Genomic DNA, 14,913 nt, shown 5'->3' on the forward strand with positions numbered 1-14,913 from the left:
TGCTTTCTTGGTTGAATTACTGCATCTTTGTAGTACATAAGGTAGAAACGGGGCTTAGAAAATGCACAGGAATATCATGTTTCATACAACTAAATTATTTTTTTCACAATGTTCTAGTTTTCTCTCGTCAGCAAAATAAAACTTCTCATGCTGGATTCTTCAACAAGCCTCTTAAGATTGTTCTCCAATGACAAGAACAAGTAAATGTTGTTAATGATTTTCAGATTTAAAAGCAATAATTCTCTTATAAAACAATTTTTTCCCTGAGATTTGCCAAACTCTTCTTCTCTAGACAAATTATATCCTTATTCAAAGAATTTTTCACTATATTGTCCAAGCTGACTAATTTTTACCTTGAATGCAAACCAACAGAAGAGACAATTTTTCAAGGAATGATGAGTTGAGAGCCAAGAAAATATTTCTACTTCTTATAATTTAATCCACATTGAACTACAGATAAATTTGGCGGTATCAAAATAAGAGTTTTGTTATAGGCCTCTACCCACTTTCACAAGCTTCACAAAAAATGATACGTTTTGGTCCTTATTTTTAGGGAAGAAAAAAGGATTAGTTTGGACTATGTCCATCATGTTAAGAAATCATTAGCTGTTATCTTTTTTCTATGCACTATAGATTCTTTGATTGATATATTCTTTCCATTAGAACCTCTGCAGACAGAATGGATAAAGCATAGTATTATGCAAATTCCATATACTTGAAGAAAAATGGTTAAATGAAGCTACCAACTTACATAATGAGTATTACCTCATTGTCTTTACGGCAACTTCTATCAAATGCACAGCATTTACAAATGCTGAAGTTTTGGCAACTGTACTAAGCCTAGCTTCATATAAATAGAAAAGGATTCTGAAATCAAGACAAATTAAATTTAAAAACTAAACCAAATTTATTTTAAATTAGAAAACAACATGAAAAATATAAATATTAACAAGATATAAACTACTGTTAAATCTTCCCTCTTCAATGTATTTCAGTATTGAAGATCAGCAATAAAAAAAAAAAATATATATATATATATATATGTCTATGATGTAAATCAAACAGTCAAAAAGTTGTAAAAGAGGGCCAGGTGCGGTGGTTCACGCCTGTAATCCCTGTACTTTTGGATTACAAAAGGTGGGGGGATCACGAGGTGATCACAAGGTGGGGGGATCACGAGGGCAGGAGTTCAAGACCAGCCTGGCCAGCATAGTAAAACTCTGTCTCTACTAAAAATATAAAAAAAATTAGCTAGGTATGGTGGCAGATCCCTAGTCCCAGCTACTTGGGAGGCTGAGGTAAGAGAATCACTTGGACCTGGGAGGCGGAGGTTGTAGTGAGCTGATTGTGCCACTGCACTCAGCCTGAGCAATGCAGTGAGATTCTGTCTCAAAAAAAAAAAAAAGAAAGTTGTAAAAGAGATTTGTGTCGCATTTTCTTAGGAAAACCATGAATGTTTTAATAAATATATTTAATCTCAAGGTTTGCTATAGGCAAAATGGTCATTACATTAAAAGAATGATTTTCATACTGGAAATGAACTAAACTGAGTCAAAAGAACTTAACTGACAAATGTTTCATTTTCCTTTCCCATGTCTACCAAATATTTATGCCAAGGAGTCCACAATAACCTCATAATCAAGATGCTTCTTCACATACTCTTACCAAGATAGGGATGAACTATATGAAGAATACCAATATCTAAAATTATGCAGGTGCTATAGTATATGTTCTCCCTTTTAATATCTTAAATTCCTTCCATTTTTTTCCCCCTTTTGATTTCTAATTCTTGGATAACCCTCAGACACATGCATTTTACTAGAGAATAGGAGAAGCAGAGGAGGAGGAAGTAGAAATGCATTAAAACACTAGGCTGTGGTGTGGTACTGCAGTGTCAATAATGCTATACTGACTGATCACTGGCAGGGTAAGCTAGGAGATAAGATGGGGATCAAGTTTGGAGGAAGGAGGAGAGATAATGAATTCACTTCTGCACATGTTGAATGGGAGATACCTGCAGATTTCCCATTTAATCAATCAGTGGGCCCCAGGGATTAAGCAGATAGCTAAGATATACAGGCAGATATAAAATATACAATGATATACAAAGTTAGACAGATTCAGTCTAAATTTGAAAGATCAGGCAATATATAGAGAAACCTGAATGAAACCACTCCGAGTATACAGAGTAAGAAAATAAGTGGACTGGCTGAGCCCAGTGGCTCACACCTGTAATTTCAGAACTCTGGGAGGCTGAAGCAGGAAGACTGCTTGAGACCAGGTGTTTGAGATCAGTCTCTACAAAAAAATTTTTCAAATTTAAAATGCTTGGTGGTACACACCTGTAGTCTCGGCTACTCCAGAGGCTGAGGTGGGAGAACTGCTTGAGCCCAGGAGTTTGAAGCTTCAGTGAGCTGATTGTGCCACTGCACTCCAGCCTGGATGACAGAGTGAGACCCTGTCTCCAAAAAATAAAAATAAAAATAAAAATAAAAAAGAAAGAAAACAAGTGGACTGAGACCTTTGAAGAGTACACTTAATAGATAAAGTTAGAGTAAGAAGAGCTAATAAAACAAAAGCCCGAAATGTAGAAAGGAAGCCAAGAAAGACTGGTGCTACTTGTGGAGAATTTTGAGGAGGAGAAATAACTGACATCAATCCTCACACAATTAAGATGGGGCTTGAGAAACACCTATTAAATGTTTTAACCAGGAAGTCACTGGTGACCTTATTAGGAAAATGTCTCAGAGTGAAGATGAAGAAAAAGGAGACGGCAAGAATAGGGTAATTTTAAATTAGCTTAAGTATAAAGAGAAGCAGAACTACATGGCAAGAGTGAAATGCGGGGCCGGGCGCTATGGCTCACGCCTGTAATCCCAGCACTTTGGGAGGCCGACGCGGGTGGATCACGAGGTCAAGAGATCGAGACCATCCAGGTCAACATGGTGAAACCCCCTCTCTACTAAAAATACAAAAAATTAGCTGGGCATGGTGGTGCATGCCTGTAATCCCAGCTACTCGGGAGGCTGAGGCAGGAGAATTGCCTGAGCCCAGGAGGCGGAGGTTGTGGTGAGCCAAGATTGCGCCATTGCACTCCAGCCTGGGTAACAAGAGCAAAAAACTCTGTCTCAAAAAAAAAAAGAAGAGTGAAACATAAGATCCTGCATCATGAGAACATATAAAATGAAAGGGAACTGAAAAAAGGAGTCACTGGAAATGACAAGAAAAATGGAAGATACAGGAAAAACAATGCTTGTAATATTTTCTTCAAATTAACATCTGTGCCTCAACATTTTCCTCATTTGCTTTTACCCACAGGTATGATTACAGTTTGTTTCAGGTACCCGGGCTGAGAGAGAAGAGGTATATTTTCCAATAGAAAACTCTTTCTGATTCTACTCAACTCTAAGTTGGCTAGTGCTTTCTTCCCCAACTTTCTTTGCACTCAACTCTAAGTTGGCTAGTGCTTTCTTCCCCAACTTTCTTTGTGTGTGTGCCTGAGAGGGCATCAGTGTACCTGAGCACGTACAAAGACACACACAGCTTCAATCCTGTACTGATGTCTCTATTGTGGAAAAATGTACAACAAGGTCCCCAACTAGAAATCACAGCATAAGGATTCCTATTATTTTGTTATTTTCTCATTTTGAATGGAAAATAGTTTTCTTTTCCAGGAGATACACATTATGAAATTTAGTTTGAGAAAAACATGTTTCAATGAGAAAAAGAAAGCAATCATAAAACTGCTAGATTTTAAAATGAAAGTTCAGCAGGAATAATTGGAGCTTTCTAGATCAAGACTTCAGAATGCAGATCTGTCAGCAACTAGGTCTTAGGACTATGAGCCAGGTCTTCCACCTTTCTGGATCTTGGTTTTCTCAATCGTAAAATACGTTAATTAGAAGACAGCACTATTCCCGGGGGCAGTGGCTCACGCCTGTAATCCCAGCATTTTGAGAGGCTGAGGTGGGCAGATCACTTGAGGTCAGGAGTTTGAGACTAGCCTGGCCAACGTGGTGAAACCCTGTCTCTACTAAAAATAAAAAATCAGCTAGGTGTCGTGGCGCACACCTGTAATCCTAGCTACTTGGGAGACTGCTAAGGCAGGAGAATTGCTTGAACCCAGGAGGTGGAGGTTGCAGTAAGCTGAGATCATGCCACTGCACTCCAGCCCGGGCAACAGAGTGAGATTGTTGTTTAAAACAAACAAACAAACAAACAAACAAAGACATCACTATGCTCCCATCCAGTCTTAAGAAGAACATGATTCTAATCCTATGCATGCTATTTCTAGGTAAAGACAACAAGGCTCAAAGAAGAAAATTCAATGACTTGAAAAATTAGGACAGTAGTCATTGTGGACTTGAGGATTGCCAATTCTCAGTCTAATGTTCTTCTTGCTATAAAAAGTATACATTCTTCTGAATTGTGAAGGCATTATTTTTTTAAAATTCACTATTCTCTCCCTGAATTATATTTGCAAGTATGAGTACAGCCAAGACTATAGTAAAACACAGAGCACCATGTCGGGTGTGGTGGCTCAAGCCTGTAATCCCAGCACTTGGGAGGCTAACACAGGCAGATCACTCGAGGTCAGGAGTTCAAGATCAGCATGGTCAACATGGCAAAACCCAGTTTCTACTACAAATACAAACATTAGCTGTGCGTGGTGGCAGCATACACCCGTAATCCCAGCTACTTGGGTGGCTGAAGCTTAAGAATCACCTGAACTTGGGAGGCAGAGGCTGCAGTGAGCTGAGATCGCACCTCTGTACTCCAGCATGGGCGACAGAGCGAGATTGTCTCAAAAAACAAACAACAACAACAACAACAAAACCAAAATGTAAAGCACATACGGAATGTCTTTCTCCTAATGTCCAGCTTAGAGCCTCTCTGATAAGAGTCATGCTTACTATGGTCCTAAGTTGTTTATCAAAGAAACAGGACAAAATATTCTGGGATGCAGTGGCCATTAACTCTACTGTGCTTAGTGGTATTCTGCCTTCAACACAAGGTACACAATAGGTCCCCATTCTCTGCAATCCTAGAATGTCCCACAATATTCAAATGAGTTAAACTCTTCTCTGGGCAACTAAGGTTGATGTTCTATAGTAGCTAAGTCGGCATGTATCGACTGCCTTTGTCCCTTGTCTTCTAGTCAGTCACTGGGACTAAAGACTTCAAGGTGACACTGTAATCACTCTTAGAAAAAGCTATCTTGAAATTCAGTGTGAGTAGTTTCACAAAACACAAGATCTGGGGGGTGGGGGAGGACCAGAAAGTATCCAGTGTTCATCATTTGCTTACTCTCTCTGTAGGATCAAATCAATTCATTTTAATGTATGCTAGGTATGTATCACATATTTTCCTTATGTATTCAAAAGAACAATTTGGGTCTTCTTTTCATTCAAACACCTAACAAAGCATTATTCATATTTTGTCAAAAATGATCTTACAATGTTATTATTTAAGTACTTCTTGAATTTATAAGCACTATAAGATATATAATAAAGAGATAAATTCTTAGTTAAATGAGATGCAAAATACAGAACTGTCTCAGCACGAAGCTAAACTGTCACAGCAAATCAACTCATTTCATCCAGGTAAATAACAATACCAATATGCAATGAGACTACTTCAGAATTCACACTAAAATATCTCTTCATTATATAAGGACTTTGATCCATTTCCTTAATGTATTAAACATAATTACAAACTATTATATTCTTTAAAAGCATTACTAAAACAACTAAAAAATATCATTTTACTATATGGTCCTACTCTAAGAAAACATAATAGTCTATGAAAAACCTTGAGGGCAAAAGGCTAATTTAATATGAAAATACATTCCCGGTAATAGGGTAACAACTACCTTTAGTCAATTTTTCTTAGCTTACCAATCTTTAAGCAATTTATTTGAACGATACAAACATTTAAAAAATACCTTGAATTTCACATAAATTACTGATTAAGGAAGAGTAACAACTAGAAACAAAAAATACACAGTGACATAACTCACCTAAATAGGGAATGCAAGGTGTCATCTTTAAGCTACTTATATAGTCTCTGAGTCTTTTGTAGTTATCTTCTTTACTCATTACATATTCTAATTTTTCAAAGGTAGTTTTGTCTTTTCGACTTAATAACTAAAAAACAAACAGAAAAACCTAAGTTATTTACAATCTCATTTTGTTGTAGCAAAGACCTGAACTGAAGTTGTATTTACTGTGAATATGGATTTTAATTTCAAAGTTATATCTTCTTTAATTATATCTTCGTAGTATATAAACAAAATCAGTTTCATCTATTAATAATCCAAATTCATTATTTATAATTTATATCCTTTGCATGTACATAAAATTAATAAATTATGGTGGGTGTTGAACAATGAGAACACATGGACACAGGGAGGGGAGCACTAGGGTCTGTTGGGGGGAAATGGGGGAGGGACAGGGGGTGGGGAGGTGGGGAGAGATAGCATGGGGAGAAATGTCAGATATAGGTGAGGGGGAGGAAGGCAGCATATTACACTGCCACGTGTGTACCTATGCAACAATCTTGCATGTTTTTCACATGTACCCCAAAACATGAAATGCAATAAATTTTTTTAAAAAAATTAAATTATAACATTTTCATGTTAACTATTTTAAATTAATCAATTTTTATTAATCATCTTCCTAATTTTAGAAAATTATGCATTCGTATTTAGCTGAAATGTCCAAGTATTTTAATGAACTGTCCCTTGCCACCTCAAAGATAAAGATCATTCTTGCATAATCATTAAGAAATAAACACCAAATTTTATGATTTAATTAACACTTTTTCTTGATAAATCTAGTCATGGATTGTCCTAATAACTGTAAAGTCCTGTAATTCCTTATATTTTGGACTTCTGACATTTTCTTCTCTTTGATCAGTGCTACATCATATATAGCATAACTAAAAGATACTGTTGTAAGATGCTTGAGAGGTAGATTTGTAATAAGTGCCCTTTGAGATCAATGGAAATAATCAAGGGGAGTTTAAAAAAAAAAAAAAAAGCAAAGCCAGTGACCCGCAATGGTGTTCACTAAAAGGTTCAGGAAATAGTTTTTCAAATCATTCGAAAGACTGGAAAAAAAAATCTTCTTTGTAAACATATGACATTTCTATTTCTTTACTACATTAAGATTTCATTTTATTTCATATTAAAATATTGGTGGTGTTTTACAACACGCAAAACACTTCCACCTGTATAAGTCTCATCTAATTTTCCTACGAGATTAATAGGAAAGTATGAGTATTGATTCGGAGTTGAGGAGACTGAGATCACAAGGTTACCAAGTTGCAGCATTTAATACTCTCTGTTATCCACTCACTCACAAAGCTGTATGTCCTTGTTTTTCAGGGTCTCATTGTCTGGTTCTGGAGATAGGAGTATTCTGACACCTAATCCACTGCTCTTTCTAGTGTCATATGTAGTACAGTTGGGACCTATTGTTCAGATGCTCAAAGACGAAGATTATCTTCAGATAATCTCTATTAGAAAAATGTCTCAACAGTATTGCTCCCTCTTAAAATACAATGTTAAGCGGTCCTTTGCTTTAATGTTTTAGATGGATATTCCATGGTGAAAATAGGGGTACCTCTTTCAAGATACCTGATTAGCAGTCTCAAGATTAGGTGAAAATGCTTGCTTGCTGCCTGTAAATCTAACCATCCCTTTCCCACTTAAGAAAGTATTTGGGATATGCAAAATATAGTTATCTGATATAAGGATAATGATAAACCTGCTCTTTTTTCTTCCTCTAAGTCAATCATTCAAAAACTTTGGTACAGGCCAGGCACGGTGGCTCAAGCCTGTAATCCCAGCACTTTGGGAGGCTGAGGCGGGTGGATCACGAGGTCAAGAGATCGAGACCATCCTGATCAACATGGTGAAACCCCGTCTCTACTAAAAATACAAAAAATTAGCTGGGCATGGTGGCGCGTGCCTGTAATCCCAGGTACTCAGGAGGCTGAGGCAGAATTGCCTGAACCCAGGAGGTGGAGGTTGCGCTGAGCCGAGATCGCGCCATTGCACTCCAGCCTGGCTAACAAGAGCGAAACTCCATCTCAAAGAAAAAAAAAAAAACTCTGGTACAGTATCAGGAGAAACAAATTATTTGGAACTCGTAACTATCTTGTCACAGCTGAAACACAAAACTGTTGTAACAAACTATATGGTCTAATACATAAAAAATAACATGATTTTGTAATTTTCATAAAAAAATCAATAATCAGATAAACAGAATTCAATCTGGGTTGTGGTAGGAGAGACTTGCTTGCAGAAGACTAGAGGAAGAATGTGTATGTAAAGAACTAATCAGATATTAATATATGTATTTCCTTACAGTTCAGAAACTCTATTAACTGTGAAGTCTTTTCTTTCTTCCTTTTCAAATCTTCTTTTGATATTTACAATGTTATCTTTATGAAGTCACTTTATTTTCCCCACCAAAAAAAAAATGGAAACGGAGGGGAGAAACAAAATACTTTACAGTGTTCTAACTCCACATGTCCTTGGCTCCCAGAACATGACAACTGGGGGCAAGGCTCTTCACACTTGCATTGGTATTAATGAAAGAAGACAGCCACAAAATTCTAGATGTTCCTGGCCAGATATCTGATATCACCTTACCACCACAAGCTGTTTTGGGGAAAGCCTGGATGAATGCCTGCTCATGTAATTCACCCCAGGAAACACTCTCAAAGATTATTCCTCATCACCTTGATTTGTAATTTCACACGATATGTACGAATGTGTGCATCTGCATAAATGAATATGTTATCTTGGACCTGGAGTGCAGATTAATTATAATCTTTTGTTTGTGATACTCAATTATTATTAGAGCGTGGTAAGACTTTGTTAAACTGGTTTAAACTTTATAACGAACAGACATAAATCATCTTCCATCCGATTGCCTTGACTGCCGTTAAGAGGTAACAAGTAACCACTACTCTGAATGTTCTGTTTATCACTGCCCTCAAATTTTATTTCATTTTGGCAAACTTTATTCCATTTTAACTTTTATTTCATTTTTAGTCTTCAGCAATTACCTGGTTCGTCTAACATTGTGATATTAAGGCTTCATCCATGAATTTGTAAGAAGCTATAGTTCACTCATTTTCACTGCTTCCATGTGTATCTTCTCCTTTACAAAATATCTTCATAATGCTAATTTTTCTTTTTTTTTTCTTTTTGCTTTGTTAGAGGTCTTTATATATTCTGGATGCAAATTCTTGTGTTGGACGTATTCTAGTTGGACAACTGTTGCACATATTTCCCCACCTCCCTGCATCCTCTTTTCAATTTTAAAATACCTTTTGATGAACAGAAATTCTTACTTTAACATGACAAAATTTATTAACTTTATTTTCTTTCATTATCTTTCTGTATCTTAAGCTTTCATAAGCTTTCTGTATCTTATCTAAAAAATCCTTACTTATCCCAAGCCAGAAATCTATTTATGCTAAACAAGAGAGATATTCACATATAATTTTCCTTCTTTTCATTTCACATTTAAGTCCTTAAGTAGTCATCTCACAAGATTTTTGTAAATGGTGTAGAGGCTTGATTGCATTTTTCCCCCAAACGGTGACCAATTTGCAGCTCCGATTAATAAACAGCCCCTCACTTCACCAACTTACAATGCCATCACTGTCATACAGATACGAGAATTCCATAAAAACAAGGAGGTATTTCTGGGTTCTTCATTCTGTTTCATTGGTAGATACGTCTAAACCTGCAGGAACCATACACTGTCCAAACAATATAGTATACCTTGACATCTGTCAGAGCAAGTGCTTATGTCCCCAACTCCCAGTGATGACTTCAGTTATTCCCGAACCTTTAAATTTCCATACAAATTTTATAACCAATTTCCCATCAGCAGTACTGGGGTATAACTGACAAATTTAAACTGTATATACTTGAGGTACATGTTTTAATACACATATATATTATGAAATTATCAAGCTATCAAGCTAATTAACATATTCATCATCTGACAAGTTAGTTACTTCTTATGTATGCATTAGTATATGGTAAGAACATTTAAGATTCACTCTCTTAGGCCAGACATCTTGGTTCAAGCTTATAATCCCAGTACTTTGGGATTACAAGGCAGGTGGATCGCTTGAGGTCAGGAGTTCAAGATCAGCCTGGCCAACAAGGCAAAACACTGTCTCTACTAAAAATACAAAAATTAGCTGGGTGTGGTGGTGGGCGCCTGTAATCCCAGCTACTTGGGAGGCTGAGGCAGGAGAATCGCTTGAGCCTGGGAGATGGAGATTGCAGTGAGCCAAGATTACGTCACTGCACTACAGCCTGGGTGATAGAGCAAGACTCCATAGAAAAAAAAAAAAAAAAGATCCTCTCTCTTTTTTTTGAGTCGGAATTTCACTTTTGTTACCCAGGCTGGAGTGCAATGGCGCGATCTCGGCTCACCGCAACCTCTGCCTCCTGGGTTCAGACAATTCTCCTGCCTCAGCCTCCTGAGTACCTGGGATTACAGGCGCGCGCCACCATGCCCAGCGAATTTTTTGTATTTTTAGTAGAGACGGGGTTTCACCATGTTGATCAGGATGGTCTCGATCTCTTGACCTCGTGATCCACCTGCCTCGGCCTCCCAAAATGCTGGGATTACAGGCATGAGCCACCACGCCCGGCCCCTACAATATAGTCTTATTAACTATAGTCAACTATAGTCATCATGCTGTACATTAGATCTCCAGAACTTACTCTCTCTCCATTAGTGATCCCTAATCTTTTTGGCACCAGGGACCAGTTTTGTGGAAGACAATTTTTCCATGAACATAGATGGGGAATGGTTCAGGGATGAAACTGTTCACCTCAGATCATCAGGCATTAGATTCTCATAATGAGCACAAAACCTAGATCCTTTACATGCTGAGTTCATGATAGGGTTCATGCACCTATGAGAATCTAATGCTACTGACGACGTGACAGTGGGTGGAGCTCACCTGGTAATGCTCACTTGCCTGCCACTCACCTCCTGCTGTGTGGCCCAGTTCCTAATAGGCCACGGACCATTACCTGTCAGCAGCCAGGGTTTGGAGACCCCTGTTCTATATAACAGAAACTTTGTACGCACTGACCCAACATTTCCCCATTTCCCCTGCCCCTCAGCAACCATACTTCTACTTTTTCCTTCTATGAGTTCAATCTGTTAAGATTCTAAAGATAACTGAAATTGTGCAGTAGTATTTTCTTTTTGTATCTAGCTTATTTCACTGAGAATAATGAGCTCCAAATTCACCCATGCTGTTATAAACGTAAGGCTGGATAGTATTCCATCGTGTGTATAAACCAAATTTTCTTTATCATTTCCCATTGTATGTTCTTGTCACTTTTGTTGAAGGTCAATTGACTGTAAATGTGTGTATTTATTTCTGGGCTCTTTATTTTGCTCCATTGGTCTACATATCTGCTTTATGCTAACCATAATATTTTGATTTACTACAGCTTCACAGTATATTTTAAAATTGGAGAGTATGATGCCTCTAGCTTTGTTGTTGCTCAAGATTGCTTTGTTTATTCTGAGACTTTTTTGGTTCCATGTAAATTTTAAAACGGTTTTTTCTATTTCTGTGATAAATGTTACTGAAATTTTGACAGTGACTGCACTCAATCTGTAGATTGCTTTAGGTTGTATGGACATTTTAACAACATGAATTCTTCCCATGCACAAACACAGAATATCCTTCCACTTACTTGTATCTTATTTAATTTCTTTCATTAATGTTTTGTAGTTTTCTGTGCACAGACTCTTCACCTCCTTGGTTAAATTTATTCCTAAATATTTTATTCTTTTGCTGCTATTGTAAATGAGATTTTCTTAATTTTTCAGTTCGTTATTAATGTATAGAAATGCAACTGATTTTTGTGTGTTGATTTTGTATCTTAGAATGTTACTAAATTCATTTATTTAGTAACATTCAGTTTATTATACAGTTTCAAAAGCCTGTTAGAACTCTAATAGTTCTATCCATGAATATAGGCTATTGCTCCCACTATTTAGTTCCTTTTTAATGACTTCCTGTAAAGTTTTATACATTTCTGCATATGTCTTACAAATTTTATTGCATTTATTGTTTGATATTTTCTTTTGTTGATATTGTAAATGATGCCCTTTTAAATAATACTTATTAACTGTTTCAAATATAACTTATTTTGTATATTGTTCATATATTCAAGCACTGTAAGTAAACCTATTTTTTAAAAACTGTGGTAAAACATATACGTAACATAAAATTAACCATTTTAACCATTTTTAAGTGTACATTTTAAGGATATCACCAACATCCATATCCAAAACTTTTTAACCTTCTCAAAATGAAACTCCATATCCATTAAACAATAACTCCCAAATCCATTTCTCCCCATCCCTGACAACCACCAATCTTGATTCTGTCTGTATGAATTTAATTACTCTAGCTACCTCATATAACTGGAATTACAGGACTTACAAAGTATTTGTTCTTTTCTGTCTGGCTTATTTCACTTAGCATATTGTCTGAAGGTTTATCTATGGCACACCATGTCTCAGAATTTCATTGCTTTTTAAGGCAGATGACTATTCCATTATATGTATATACTACATTTTATCTATTCATTCATCCAATGATAGATGTTTGGGTTGTTTCTACCTTTTGACTACTGTGAATAATTCTGTTATAAACATTAGAACATATACAATAGCAATTGGTTATTGAATAAAACAGTGAAATTGGGTATCCTTTTCCTTCATGTTAAAGAAAATGCTCCTGATTATTTTCCCTATGAAGAATGTTGTAGTCTTTTTGGTACCTTCCCTTTATCAGTTAAAAACAAAACAAAACCATCGCAAACCTTTCTAACTGTATCCTCTTGAACTCATGGTCCATTCTCTGCACAACTCCTATCCTTAATCTTTTCTCCAAGTATTCCCTTTCTTTTCTTACAAACCTTGTAACATATGCCTGGAGGTAGGTCAGGTGTAATCTTTGCTCCTTGCTCTTCACAACTTCTTCTTTGTAACATATGCCTGGAGGTAGGTCAGGTGTAATCTTTGCTCCTTGCTCTTCACAACTTCTTCCAGCTCATTATCTCACTCTGCTCCCTAAAATCCTCTAGCCTCTATTAAATTGAAAGTACTAGGATCAGTGTTGTCCGGTAGAATTTTGTGATGGTGAAAATCTATGCCTGTGCAGTCCAATATGATAGCCACTAGCCACATGTTACTACTGAGCACTTGCAATGTGGCTAGTATGATCAAAGAACTACATTTTTAATTTTATTTAATTTTAATGATTTAAATTTAATAGCCACATGCAGCTAATGGCTACCATATTAAACAAGAGAACCCTAGATTACAACTGTCATTTACAGATCTACAAGTCACTCTTCCCCTGTATCTTGAAGATTTTAGTAGTGGGAGAGAAAAAAATTCATGAACCAAAATTATTCTTGTCATAAATCTTGGTGATTGCCACCTTCATGGGGATAACACTCCCAATACTCTGGTTTCTCAGTTTCTTGACCTCCTGCTCCAATCATCTTATCTTCTATCACCCTCAGCTTGCACTCCCTTTCTCATTCTGAATCCAGTGATTATTTGACTCCACCGTGGCTTCCAATCCAGTGACCAGAATACCTTTTCACTGTTCATTATTTCCCTCCTTTTGCTTGATTTAGTTTCCTCATCTGTCAATAAAACAACTCTTATATTTTTCCTCTTTCACCTCTTGTGCTACCCTTAACCCCTCTGGTACAAAAGCCTCGAAAAATCCCAACTCTGGTTAAATGTAACCCTTGGCACTATTGAAAACTTAGGCTGAATATCTGAACCTGGCTGGAAAATACATAACTCTGCTGACTGGTTTTACTTTTCATGCATGATAAAAAAAAAAAAAGTCTGAAGCAGACGGATCCTTCATAAGGTCTATCAAACCTAGTACGTTTTCTTAGTTAATGTACTCTCACACTCTCCAGGTGACCTTCATATCCTCTCCTCTTTCTGCAAACCTCCAACACCTCTCCCATATCACTCTCAACTAAAGACCTTGCTTTTTTGTGTCTGAGGAAACAAAACAATCAGAAAAACTTCTAAGAATCCCACCACCAAATCTACCAACTTCCCTGTATCTGTAACTAAATGCATTCCCTTTCCCAGCTGTTAAAATGGATAAACTCTTACTGATACAATAGACTATATCTAATTCCCTTTCATCTAAGCAAGCATATCACTGGTGTAATCCCTCATTCTCTTGTCATTTTTTTCATTCTACTAGATTATTGTCATCAGCATAAAACATATTGCCATTGATGCCATTTCTAAAACAAAACAAAATACCAGAAATCTTTGGTCTCACATTCCCTTCCAGGTACCATATTTCTCTGCAACACCACGCTGTAGCCCCTGACGGTAAAATTCCTCAAAAGCATTCTCTATACTTGCTGTCCCACTTCTTCATCACCATTTTCTCAATTCCAGTCAGTTTTTCACCCCACCTCTCTATTGAAATCGCTCTTCCTGAGGTCACCAATCCTTTCCAATTGTCAGGCCATCTAAAACTTTGCACCTTATTCAAATTATCAGTAGCATTTGACAAAAGTGATGAATCTTTCTTGGAATATTTCCTTTACTTCACTGTGAAAAATTGTGCCCTACCTATAATTTCCTTTGTTGATTTCTCATCTTTCCAATCTCTACTAGGGAATCCTGGAGGTTTCCAGGGCTTTTCATCTATGCTCCCTCCTTAGGTGATCCCATCTAGCTTCAAATACTTTACGGTGATGATCATAAAAATCTCTCTCTAGCCCCAACCACTCTCTTAAACTTATGTATCTAATTCTGACATTACAGTTCACATGGATGTTTACTATCCAAC

General features: G+C 36.8%; 1 protein-coding gene across 4 annotated transcripts in view; it reads right to left on the reverse strand.

The window, feature by feature from the left end:
- Nucleotides 1-14,913, reverse strand: part of RALGPS2 (Ral GEF with PH domain and SH3 binding motif 2) — a 189,654-nt gene that overhangs the window by 88,821 nt on the left and 85,920 nt on the right. For all 4 annotated transcript variants that reach the window (XM_003925334.4, XM_003925333.4, XM_074390145.1 and 1 more), the window contains one exon: nucleotides 6,020-6,146. In XM_003925334.4, coding sequence (XP_003925383.1) covers nucleotides 6,020-6,146 — 127 coding nt within the window. The remainder of the gene's footprint in view (nucleotides 1-6,019; nucleotides 6,147-14,913) is intronic.

Source organism: Saimiri boliviensis, chromosome 19, assembly GCF_048565385.1.
Source record: "Saimiri boliviensis isolate mSaiBol1 chromosome 19, mSaiBol1.pri, whole genome shotgun sequence".
Classification (NCBI taxonomy): Eukaryota; Metazoa; Chordata; class Mammalia; order Primates; family Cebidae; genus Saimiri; species Saimiri boliviensis.